Source organism: Podarcis tiliguerta (assembly GCF_965153285.1).
Source record: "Podarcis tiliguerta genome assembly, chromosome: 8".
Taxonomy (NCBI): domain Eukaryota; kingdom Metazoa; phylum Chordata; class Lepidosauria; order Squamata; family Lacertidae; genus Podarcis; species Podarcis tiliguerta.
In genome coordinates, this window is record NC_139541.1 from 12844722 (window position 1) to 12857563 (window position 12842).

Sequence of the window (12842 nt, forward strand, 5' to 3'; positions counted from 1 at the left end):
AGTTTAAGAACAGCCCTGTTTACAAACTATTTGGTATAAGATCTCCGCAAAACCGGAAGTAGTGTTTCAGTTAGCAAACTTTACCTTGGTCTACGAACAAAATACGAACGGTGGAAGGGCACAGGCAGCGGGAGGCCTCATTACGGAAAACGCACCTCGGTTTAAGAACGGACTTCCGGAACAGATTAAGTTCATAAACCAAGGTACCACTGTATGTACGGTATTTTTCGCTCTATAAGACGCACCAGACCACAAGACGCACCTAGTTTTTGGAGGAGGAAAACAAGAAAAAATATATCCTGAATCTCAGAAGCCACAACAGCAAGAGGGATCGCTGTGCAGCGAAAGCAGCAATCCCTCTTGCTATTCTGGCTTCTGTGATAGCTGCGCAGCCTGCAGTCTCCATAAGACGCACACACATTTCCCCTTACTTTTTAGGAGGGGAAAAGTGAGTCTTATAGAGCAAAAAATACGGTAACTTTTGTCACATGCCTCAAGGCTCTCGAGAGCCATGCCCAAACTACGGATTTTATCTTGAATTGCTCCATACCAAGATGGCATCCCCTTTCTTCATCTGACAGTGGAGTTTGCAAACCCCCACCCCACCCCGGCTACCACCATCCAAGCCAATCCTCCAAGGCCCTTCGACCACTTCTGTTTTGCCAGAAGGCTCTCAGCAGCTGTTCCTCCCCTTGCATTCTTGATGGGTTTCTCATTCCGTCAGGCTGGCATGGCTGGTTTCTTCCCACCACTTCTAAGCCAGCCGCCTCCCTCCCTCCCTCCCCACCACCCCCACTTGTAAAATTTTCTGCGTATCTGAGCAGATCTTTTTACTGGCTCTCGAGAGCTACAAATTTTGAGCCCGTCAAGTTCTTGATGAAGACGGGAAGGAGAAAGCCGGGGGGGGAAGCACCGCAAAAGCAATTTCGAACTTTGAGGAAGAAGAAGAAAAATAAGTCTGCCAACCTTTTAAAAAAATATTTTTACCGAATTTCCAAAAGTTCCATGTCAACATATCATTGACTTCTCATCCCATTTTCCTTCATGTTTTTCTTATCTCCCCCTTTGCTGCATCCTGCCGTCCCTTTTTTTAACATCGTCGTAACAGAATAATCTTGAACTGTTCTGTTGCTCATAGTTCAAAACCTGCTCATGTCGTAGTATTTCTTCAAATCATCCCAAAAAGGTTTCCATTCTTCAAAAATGGAGATTCTCTTATTTTAGCTGTTAGCTTTGCTGATTCAACATAACCCATTGCTTTACTTATCCATTCTTTTCTTAGCAGGAACGTCTTCATCTTCCCATTTCTGAAAAAGTCTGGCAACATTATTTACCGTATTTTTCGCTCTATAAGATGCACCAGACCATAAGACGCACCTAGTTTTTGGAGGAGGAAAACAAGGAAAAAATATTCTGAATCCCAGAAGCCAGAAAAGCAAGAGGGATCACTGCGCAGCGAAAGCAGCGATCCCTCTCGCTGTTCTGGCTTCTGGGATAGCTGCACAGCCTGCATTTGCTCCATAAGACGCACACACATTTCCCCTTACTTTTTAGGAGGGAAAAAGTGAGTCTTATAGAGCAAAAAATACAGTATTCATTTATTGTCTGTTGGTTACATTTATATCCCACTTATCCTCGAAGGAGCTCAAGGTGGCGCACATGATTCTTCTCCTTTCCTTTCCCATTTTATCCTTCCAACAACCCTATGAGGTGGGTTTTACTGAGAGGCAGCGGCTGGCTCAAGGTCACCCAGTGAGAGTTTCATAGCTGAGCAGAGATTTGCAGATCACAGAATCACAGAATTGCAGAGTTGGAAGGGACCCCATGGATTCATCTAGTCCAACCCCTTGCAATGCAGGAGATCTCAATTTAAGCATCCATGACAGATGGCCACCCAACCTCTGCTTAAAAACCTCCAAGGAAGGAGAGTCCACCGCCTCCCGTGGGAGACCTTGAATTTAATTCTTTTTCTCCTCTCCCCAAAATTGATGAGGTTTTCAATTGCAACTGAGAGACAGGCAGAGGTTCCCATCAGGAGTGCCGTGAAGGGTGCAAAAGTCTTTATTCTTATGCATTCCAAAAAAAAAGCCATAAGAACACCAGAAGAGCTCTGCTGGGTTAGGCCAAACGGGCCCCATTGATCCAGTATTCTGTTCTAATAATGGCCAACCAAATGCCCCATTGGGAAGCCTATAGACAAGAGCCCTCTCCCTTCCTGTGGCTTCCAGCAACTAGGATTCAGAAGCATCGCTGACTCACGACACCAGAAGTAGAGTATATCAATTTCTGGCTAGAAGCTACGCATGGGCTCACTGTCCTCCATGAATTTGTCAAATCCTCCTTTAAAGCCATCCAAGCTGGTCATTGTGCCTGCCTCTTGTGGGCGTTTAATGCTGCTCTTTCTCAAGTACAGTCATACCTCGGATCCTGAATGGCTTGCGAGTCAAACATTTTGGCTCCCAAACGCTGCAATATTCCGGTGTTCCAGTTTGCAAACGTTCTTTGGAACCCCAACGTCCGGTGCAGCTTACGCGGCTTCTGATTGGCTGCAGGAGCTTCCCGCAGCCAATCAAAAGCCGCGCCTTGGTTTCCGAACGTTTTGGAAGTCGAACGGACTTCTGTAACGGATTGCGTTCGACTTCCGAGGTACCACAGCACCGCCTTTTGTCTGTCTTGAATCTTCCAAGGTTCAGCTCCAAGTGAGGAGAGGTTTCAAGAGCAGAAGGACCCAGGGTTTGGTTTCTTAAGGAAAGATTGCAAGAGTTGTAGCAACAGCGTTTGTTGGCAGTGGCGTAGCATGGGTTGTCAGCACCCGGGGCAAGGCAAGTAATTTGCGCCCCGCCCCCCGCTGCACTGTCCCTCCCCCAGATAGTCCCTCGCTCTCTCTCCGCACCGCACCACACGCCTGGCACCCTCCCCTCCACAGTGGGCGGCGACCCGGCAGCTCGGATCGGATTCGCACAGCCAGCACTGCAGTGAGAGAGAGTGAGTGAGCCAGGTAGGGGCAGAGAGCTGCGAGTGCGAGCGCCCCCCCCCCCCGATGTTGCGCCCGGTGCGGCCGGCCCCCCCTGCACCCCCCACGCTACACCACTGTTTGTTGGGAACATTTTGTCCATTTCCAAACATGCAAGCTGATAGAGGATAACCAGAGCCAAACAAGCAAGCCATGTCTGCTACCCCAAATCAAATCAGGTAGACGCACCTTGCACCCCCAAATCCTTCCAGCATTCCAGTTCCTGGTGCTTTCATTCATTCCTTGTCCCCTGAACTCCTGAACTCACACCAGCCCTTTCCAGCTGGGTGCATGGTGGCCAGGCTTCGTAAGAAGTGGCCTTACACCAAATCAGGCCAGTTGCCCTTCTAGCGCAATACTGTCTGCACTGACTGGCAGCAGCTCTCCACAGTTTCAGACAGAGAGTCTTTCCCATCTGTCGGGATTTGAACTCGTGGCCTTCTGTATGCACATCAGGCATCCTACCACAAAATGGCCTCCACCCCCATCGTTCTGCCCGGACACTGAGTTCCAGTGCCAAGGGCCTTCTGGCGGTTCCCTCATTGCGAGAAGCAAAGCTACAGGGAACGAGGCAGAGGGCCTTCTTGGTAGTGGCACCCACCCTGTGGAACTGCCCTCCCATCAGATGTCAAAGAGATAAACAACTACCTAACATTTAGAAGACATCTAAAGGCAGCCCTGTTTAGGGAAGATTTTAAAGTGTGACATTTTAATGTATTTTTCATCTTTGTTGGAAGCCGCCCAGAGTGGTTGAGGAAACCCAGCCAGATGGGCAGGGTACAAATAATAAATTATTGAAAGGTGTTGGGGAGTGGATAATCACAGCCATACCCTGTTCTAAGGTTGCACAACCTTTCAAGATGATGCAACCTAAGAATATACAATAATAATAATTTGGGATGCATTGCAACCATCAGTGCAGATCTCCAGCTGGACCAGGGTTTCTCAAACTTGGGTCTCCAGCTGTTTTGGACTACAACTCCCATCATCCCTAGCTTGCAGGACCAGTGGTCAGGGAAGCTGGCAATTGTGGTTCAAAAACAGCTGGAGACCCAAGTTTGGGAAACCCTTAGGGTCCCTTCCACCTCTACAGTTTTTTGATTCTATTATTCATCTGTACACATACCTGGGCGATGCTTCAAGATCTTATATTGGAGTGACTTAAGTTGCGTTTTCCGTGAAGTTCTATCATACTGACAGAACTTGCACCACTCCCTTGAAACTCGTGTTTTTGGTATTCCTAAATGCTCAGTTTTGGAACATCCAGAACAGCTCCTCCTCCTCACTGTCCTTCTCCAGAGTGACCCAAGGAATCAGTCCTCCATGGCCTACTCAAAAGCCTTCTCGCTGATTGGCTCCTGCCAAAATTGACTTCCTTCTCAGTGGCTCAGAAGCTCTCCTTTCATGCCGATTGACCAGCTCTGGGACGCTGGAGACAGGACCACTGCTGCAAAATCACCAACGAGTCTTCAACCCTCCACAACTTGTGGTGTTGGAAAGTCCAGCATGTTGGCTGGTGAGCTCAAGGCTTCAGCCCTTGCCTGTTTCTGCAAATGTAGAGAAACCAAGATGACAGATCATTTCTGGGAAGACGGGTTTCTTCTCTCTGTTTCCACTTAACCAGCTTGCTTACCCTCCCATCGATCTTCCCTCAACATCAAGTCCTCATTAAGCTAAGGAGGCTCCCAACGGGACTTCTCTTCTCTCCCCCCCCCCCTTGCAAGAAGATCTCCACCTGACCTCCCTTTTCCCCTCCTTGCCTGACAAATTGTGGGAGGTGACCCAGAGCCGGTCTAATTTATTCCAGCCCCATCCCAGCAGGGAAGGGTCTGTGCAGCTGCTGGGTTGGGAAAGAGCGGAAACAACTGTCGACCACACCTCAGGTCTCCCTTGCATCGGGCTGATAAGTCACAGGGTGCTGTGAAAGGGGGTCAGGAAGCGAGAAGTGTCTGATAATGGCTCCAAGTTAATGTACAAAAATCTGAAGTGCATTATGATTTCTAGCAAAGAGAGAATTTGTTTTTTTTTAAAAAAAAAATTATTAGTTTTTATTTTATTAGTTTTCTTTTATTAGTTTTTATTTTATTAGTTTTATTAGTTTTTATTAGTTTATTAGGGTTTTTTAGCATATCAACAGTCATTTAACATAACTTCTTATCTTACACAATATTTTTGACTTCCATCAGCACCTCTGATGATTTTCCGTTCTTTATCACTTATTCTGCATTTCTTAATTTCTCTATTACTCTTAATGATCATTAACTAACAATTCTCTGCATAATCTTTCTTGTAATATTTCAAATAGTCCTCCTTACAAAACCTCTTGCAATCCTACTAGCGTAATCTGTTCATTACTATTTCTTTTCAAATACAGTGGTGCCCCGCAAGACAAATGCCTCGGAAGACGAAAAACTCGCAAGACGAAAGAGTTTTTCGTTTTCTGAGTTGCTTCGCAAGACGGATTTCCCTATGGTCTTGCGCCTTTTTTTAAAAAAAACCGCCAATGCATTCCTATGGGAAACCATCAATACACATTGGTGCTTCGCAAGACAAAAAAACTCATAGAACGAAAAAACTCGCAGAATGAATTAATTTCGTCTTGCGGGGCACCACTGTAGTTCATATATTTACTCCAGTCTTCTAAGAATCTCTGGTCCCGCAGGTTTCGAATCCTTCCTGTTAATTTATCTAGTTCTGCATTTTCCATCAATTTCACCTGCCATTCGCAAGGAGAGAATTTGAGGGCGGGGGAGATCCACAGCAATGTTTAGATTTGCCTCCCAGCTTTCTACACTCTATGACAGCCTGGATAGTTCAGTTGGTTAGAGCGTGGCGCTGATAACACCAAGGTTGCAGGTTCAATCCCCTGCATGGGACAACTGCATATTCCTGCCTTGCAGGGGGTTGGACTAGATGATCCTCAGGGTCTCTTCCGACTCTACAATTCTGTGTGGAACTGTTGGGCTTTTCATTGCCATTGCCCTGACTCTCAGATGACTTCACTTGTCCTCAGTGATGGTTGTCTTTTTGCCAAAGCTCATTGGCTGACATGGCCATCTGTGACACCACCCTGCTTGCTTGAAGGTAAAGGGACCCCTGACCATTAGGCCCTGTTGTGACCGACTCTGGGGTTGCAGCGCTCATCTCGCTTTATTGGCCGAGGGAGCTGGCGTACAGCTTCCGGGTCATGTGGCCAGCATGACTAAGCCGCTTCTGGCGAACCAGAGCAGTGCACGGAAATGCCGTTTACCTTCCCGCCGGAGCGGTATCTATTTATCTACTTGCACTTTGACGTGCTTTTGAACTGCTAGGTTGGCAGGAGCAGGGACCGAGCAACGGGAGCTCACCCCGTCGCGGGGATTCGAACCGCCAACCTTCTGATCGGCAAGTCCTAGGCTCAGTGGTTTAACCCACAGTGCCACCCACGTCCCTAAACCTAACCTGCTTGCTTAGTGACTCCTAATAGGCTGGTATCACTCTTGATTTAATCCTTAAATTTTAAGGGTCTCTTGGCCCAAATGGGAAGGGAAAACATAGCTGTCATGGTTAGAAGATAGTGATATCCATCTCTTCCACCATGAATCAGTCTGATCCTTTTTGAAATGGGGAGAGGAAACCTCTGAAATGGAGCAATGTCACCCACACCCAGTTGATGTGTTTTGCACTGAGGTGACAGGGCTGTGTTTTTATAGGCAAGTTTCTTCAGCTAATGATTTACACCTCCTCACCCGAGGAGTTTGCCATCTGTTTCTGGCAGATGGCAATAACAGAAGTCAGAGCAGAATGGAAGTGGGAACAGAGGGCATCTTTTGAAGGGAGTCTGTCCTCCATGGTTGGGACAAGAGTTTGTTTAAAACAGTGTCTTCATTCCCCGTATCATATTTGTGGGGGGAGGTCCCACCTGTGTTAGGGAACAGAGTCTGAAGTCAGACTTCAAGGAGCCTTCAGCAGAGTGATGCCACTGGGCACCTCACCCCAAACACAAAGCCCTGGTCACTGGATCTAAGAGATCTAGGTGGCCCTTCAGAAGGCTGAAAGTGGCCCTCAGCTTGCAAAGGCTTCCCTACCCCTGCTCTTCATCACTGTGCCACCTGTTGGCTCGCCAGGCAGACAAACAATGAGTGAGGCAGGAAGTGACATCTCCATGGCCTCTTCCTCCTCACCACCACAAGGTTTATCTGAGTCAGAGGCTGGTGGGGGAAAAACAGTGGGTTTCAATGGTGAGCAGAATGAGCAGGTCTGGTGGGGGGGGCTCTAATCAGTGGGACCCTCTAGGGGTGTAAAGCCCTAGCAGATGCCTCGCTATGTCCATATCTACACCAGTCATGCCCCTCCCCCCTGCCAAAAATAATTTTAAAAAGAATTCTAGGAGTTGTAGTTTGTTAAGGGTTGTTGTATCGTAGGGAGTTGGGCAAGATGACATTTGAGCCCCTTCCAACTCTTCAGATGTATGAGATCCCTCTTCCCCTCCCAGAGCAGTTTCATAGCAAACACTTTTTCCCAGGGAACTCTGGGAATTGTAGCTCTGTGTAAGGAGAGTATAAGGGTCCAGTGGCGTAGCGTGGGTTGTCAGCGCCCGGGGCAAGGCAAGTAATTTGCGCCCCCTAACCCGTAGATTTGCGCCCCCTAACCCGTGGATTTGCGCTCCCTAACCCCCAGATGTTGCGCCCGGTGCGGCCGGCCCCCCCTGCACCCCCCACGCTACGCCACTGTAAGGGTCTCCTCTCAGCACCTTTAATGAACCACAGCTCCCTCAATTCTTTGGGAGAAGTCTATTTAAAAGGGTGTCCTAATGAATGCATTAAATCTATTGTGTGAGTATGGCCCATGTCATCATTGGTGAAAGTGGTCTTTCGGGTAACACAGCCCTCCCCCAAAACCAGGAATGATCCTATGGGACAAGGGGGCCAGAATCCCTCTGGGCTGCCTCCTCACTCCTCTCCCCCCATCCTCACAGTGTGAGTTTGATATCTGAAGGAATTGACGGTCACTCTGGGATTAACTCACTCTCTCTCTCTCTTTTGGGTAACCCGATTCCCCTGGCAAGAGAATCTTTTTAGTGGCTGATAAAACCTTCACTGTGGTGGAGTGGAAACAGGTTCCCTTTGAAGTGGGTCTTGCATTTCCCTCTTGACGCTCAATCCTGTATATTTTAACCGCCAATAAACTGATTTATAAGCACATCTCTTTTTTCCTTCAAAAAAAAAAAGTCTCTCCAGCCACCTTTCAAAGAATTGGCGAGAGGGAGGGGAATATTGCCAGCGCAAATGTCAGGGATGTATTTTGAATCTTCTTGCGGGAAGGAAGACAGGTCCCTTGAAAGGACATTAGCCGTGGCAAGCCCATGAAACCTCCATGATTAGTGGCAGTCGAACAAATAAAGGAGCTGGATGTGTCCCAAAAGACTCCTGCATCATAGCATATCTGCCTCAGTTTCCTGGAGTTATCCAGCTAGCTTCTGCTGGAGAAACAACCCTTGGTTTCGTGGTTCCTTGTCCTTAATCAACAAGGTGAAAATCCTAACAGTATTAAATCCAGTTATCGTAATGGCACAAAATGATATGAAAATCGCCTGAAAAGTTTCCAATGGGTGTAATGAATCTAAGGAAGGGCTGTAGCTCAGTGGTAGAACATCTGCTTTGAATGCAGAAGGTCCCAGGTTCAGTTCCTGGAGAGAACCCCTTTCTGAAATGCTGCATTAAAAGGGATTAGAGTTATGCTGACGTTTGCTAGGGACAGTAAAGGCAAGTGATGGTCTAGTTCAGGGATTTGGACTCCAGATGTTGTCAGACCTTGGCTCCCATCAGTCCCAGCTGCCAGCATGGCCAACTGTCAGGGTGATGGGAGAGTTAGACTACAACAACGTCCAGATGGCCACAGGTCCCCCACCCCTGCATTAAAAGAAGGCATGGTTTTGACGGAGATCGGTAGGGGCAGTAAAGCCAAAGGACCATCTAGTTCAGGGATGGAGAACCTGCAGCCCTTCAGTTGTTGCTGGACTCCCAACACCCATCAGACTTCATGGCAAGTGGCCACGGGTGATGGGATTTGTGGTCCAACAACAGCTTGAGGGCCACTGGTTCTCCATACCTGAACTAGACCATAGCTTGCCTTTATTGCCCCAAGCTACCTCCATCACAGGACGTGGGTGGGGCTGTGGGTTAAACCACAGAGCCTAGGACTTGCCAATCAGAAGGTTGGCGGTTCGAATCCCCAAGAGGGGGTGAGCCTCCGTTGCTCGGTTCCTGTTCCTGCCAACCTAGCAGTTCAAAAGCACACATCAAAGTGCAAGTAGATTAATAGGTTCCGCTCCGGCGGGAAGGTAAACAGAGTTTCCATGCGCTGCTCTGGTTCGCCAGAAGCGGCTTAGCCCTGCTGGCCACATGACCCGGAAGCTGTACGCCGGCTTCCTCGGCCAATAAAGCGAGATGAGCACCGCAACCCCAGAGTCGGCCACTTGGTGGTAGAGCATCTGCTTTGTATGCAGAATTCACTAGTCTTTTGCAGCATCTCTAGGTAGGGCTGGGAAGGATTCCCTGTCTGAAACCCTGGGGAATAGCTGCCGGTCAGTGTAGGCAGTGCTGAGCCCAATGGACCAAGAGTCTGACACTGTATAAAGCAGGTTCCTATGTCCTATGGATGTGGGAGTGACATACCCAGTGGAAGAGCATCTTCTTTGCCTCCAAGAGGTCCTAGCTTGTAGAAGACCCAACATCTCATTTAGAAAGGGGTGGATCAATGTGAGACTAACAAAGGGAGAGCTAACTTTCCCCGCTTGGTCTTCTCAACATGCTCGGAGTCTTCAACCAAACTTTTACTAGAAACACACAGATCAGGCTCCCCAACTCAACTTCTCCGCCGCCCCTTCAGCTTTTAGGGGTTTTGTGTTGTTATTCAATTCCACCTCCCCCCTCTGCCAAGCCCTCTCCTGTTGCTGTGAAATTCAATCAGGTCTCCCAGACCTCTAGGCCCTGGAGAACTCAGCAGCTGCATTCTCAACTGTCTCGAAAGCTTAGCCCCGTCCCCTTCTCAAACCAGGATCAGCCCTGAGAGTTTTTGGATTCAGTTGAAAATGAGGTTTTTTTAAATAAATAAATAAATAAAATAAAAAACCAGACACAGATTGCAGATGGAATACATATGGTACAATTTGATTGGCTCAGAAAATTGCGCATCAGGATTTATGAGAAGGGGAAATGAATGGGGAGAGAATGTAGAGGGTTTCTTTAGCCACGATTCCTGCATTTCAGGGGGTTGGACTAGATATTCTTTGTAAGGTTCCTTCCAACTCTATGATTCTAAGTTGGTTAGCTTTTACAGCGGTGTCGTGCACAAAGGAAGCACGGATTGCCAGAAAATAATTCGGAAGGGCAGAAATGGCCCTGGTAGGCCAGAGTCGTCTCTGTTAATCCAATAGGATTTCTGGGGACAGTGGTCGGCCACTGGCAGATGGGGGCCAAAGAAGACCCTTCCTGTTTGCTGGCCTGCTCTGTCCTGACACCTAGTGGCCATTTTTTGTTTTGCATGGAGCCTGTGCGAGAATAGGCTTTTTAGAAAAGATGGTTCTGAAGGATTGGAAGATGGTTTGCGACCAGGGCCGGATTTAGCTTTAATGAGGCCCTAAGCTACTGAAGGTAATGGGGCCCTTTATATGTCGGGCTGTCCTTTGTCAACAACAAATTGCACTGCTTTTTTGTGTTGAATATATGCTATATGGTAATTTATGGACCTAATAGGTATCTAAAGCCATTCGCACATAACAAAATATGTACTTTATCGAAGTGATTGTTGAACTGAAATACAATTAAGAAGTATATTAATAGTGAAATACAATTAAGAAAAAGTATATTAACGTGAAATAATTATTAAGCTCTTACTTAAAATGATTTTTTATTCATAACAAACTTAATAATGCAAACACATTGGAATTTGGCAATAACAAAAGTTCCTTTAGAAACACAATTTACAAAGACTCATAATTTTTTTTTTGGGGGGGGGGAGGCGCCATGAGAATGGGGCTCTGAGCTATAGCTTGTTTAGCTTATACGTAAATCCGGCACTGGTTGCGGCAGGTGGTGATGGCCCCAGGGCGTCAGATCATTCGTGGCACTTGCTCCCTTGACAATGACAATGCAGAGGGTCCATAGCTCAGGGGACGGAGACCCTTCTTTGCATGCAGAAGGGCTCAGGTTCAACCCTTTGGCATGTGTCTTCCCCCATAACTTCCTGCCTTCCTCTCTCCCTTCTCCCAGGTGTGGTTCAGCAACCGGCGGGCACGGTGGCGCAAGCAGGCCGGGGCCAATCAGCTGGCAGCATTCAATCACCTGTTGCCGGGGGGCTTCCCTCCGACTGGGATGCCCACTTTGCCTCCGTACCAGCTGCCAGATTCAACTTACCCAACCACCACCCTTTCCCAAGGTGGGTGCTGAGGGCTTGGGTGGGAAAGTGGGTTGTTTCGATGGGTGGGTTGTGTCGGAAAATGCGTTTGATCAAGTGACTCCTCCGGAATCGCCTCCGTTCTCTCCTCCGATGATAATTAATGACCTGAGCCTCTGATAAGGCTCCAAGCATGTTCTCATTACGCAGAGTATCCAGCACAGGGAAGGACGAGAAATATGAGCTACATGCTAGGGTTTTATTACTAAGCTACGCAGACAGAAAAGAAATACACCCTCTCTCTGTGAGAGCAGAGAGCAACTGAACCACAAAGGAACAGGAAACCAGTAAACATCACATCCGTTTCCTGTCTTCCGTGAGACTTCCAACAGCCTGGAATGTCTGGAATGCAAAACAGAGTCTTGTGACTCCAAAGCACTGCACAGTGGCAACACACAGAAACCAACAGGTTTGATGGATGGCGTTTATATCAAACCTCAAGGTGGCAGGCATGGTCCCACCCATCCCTCCTTGTTTAATCCCCACAACAATCCTGTGAGGGGGTTTAGGCTGCGAGGCAGGGACTGGCCCAGAATCACCCAGTGAGATTCACGACAGAACGTGGGGATTTGAACCCTGGTTCTCCCAGTTCCTAGTCTGACTGGCACAGAGTGGGCGGAGCCAGGGTTTGGCTGAGCCAGAGCAAATGATAGTTGAGTTCTTCATGGGCCAACACTAAGACTCAGGGCTTACCCACAATTCCTCTGTTCCCACTGCTTTCCCCTGGGGGAAAACCACTCGGAACAACCAGCAGTTTGTGTTGTCTCCTGCTCTGTAGACTGGCGGCTGCAGGTTCGATCCCCGCCATCTCCTGATAAAAGTCTCTTCCAGCCTTTACCCTTGCAACCTTCCAAATCCGCAGTTTCTGTTCACACCTCAGGGCAAGGGGAAAGGAGTTCTTGCATTGCCAGTGGCTCCTGGTGGCTCTGTTTCTTAACGGCCCTAGCGAATCCCTCTGCAGCTTGTATTTCTTGCTTCACAGCCCAAACAATCAAAATCCTACCATTTATTAATTTCTAGGCTTTAGAGGGGGTCCCAACCAAATCTATAACATGCCCCCCCCTTCACTTTAGCAACAGGGACAGCTTTCCACAGCTGGGCATGAGAAAATAACAGGAGGTTACTAACAGCGTTCAGAGTGGTACATCAAAGCAAGATAGCTTGCTTCGGTTTAGTGCTAAATTGGTTTTCCCTGAGAAAGGAGTGGGGCAAGAGAGAAAGCACGTAGACTCATCCCTAGAAAGCATGGGTCAAGCAGGAAAGTGGATAGTTCAGTTGATTAGAGCGTGCTGCTGATAATGCCAAGGTTGCAGGTTCGATTCCCCTGAGGGACAGGTGCATATTCCTGCACTGGAGGGGGTCAGACTGGATGATCCTCAGGGTCCCTTCCAAC

General features: G+C 48.1%; 1 protein-coding gene across 5 annotated transcripts in view; it reads left to right on the plus strand.

The window, feature by feature from the left end:
• The window catches only part of PAX7 (paired box 7), a 171172-nt gene that overhangs the window by 98159 nt on the left and 60171 nt on the right, over window positions 1-12842 (plus strand). For all 5 annotated transcript variants that reach the window (XM_083454058.1, XM_083454055.1, XM_083454054.1 and 2 more), the window contains one exon: window positions 11266-11431. In XM_083454058.1, the coding sequence (XP_083310184.1) occupies window positions 11266-11431 (166 nt within the window). The remainder of the gene's footprint in view (window positions 1-11265; window positions 11432-12842) is intronic.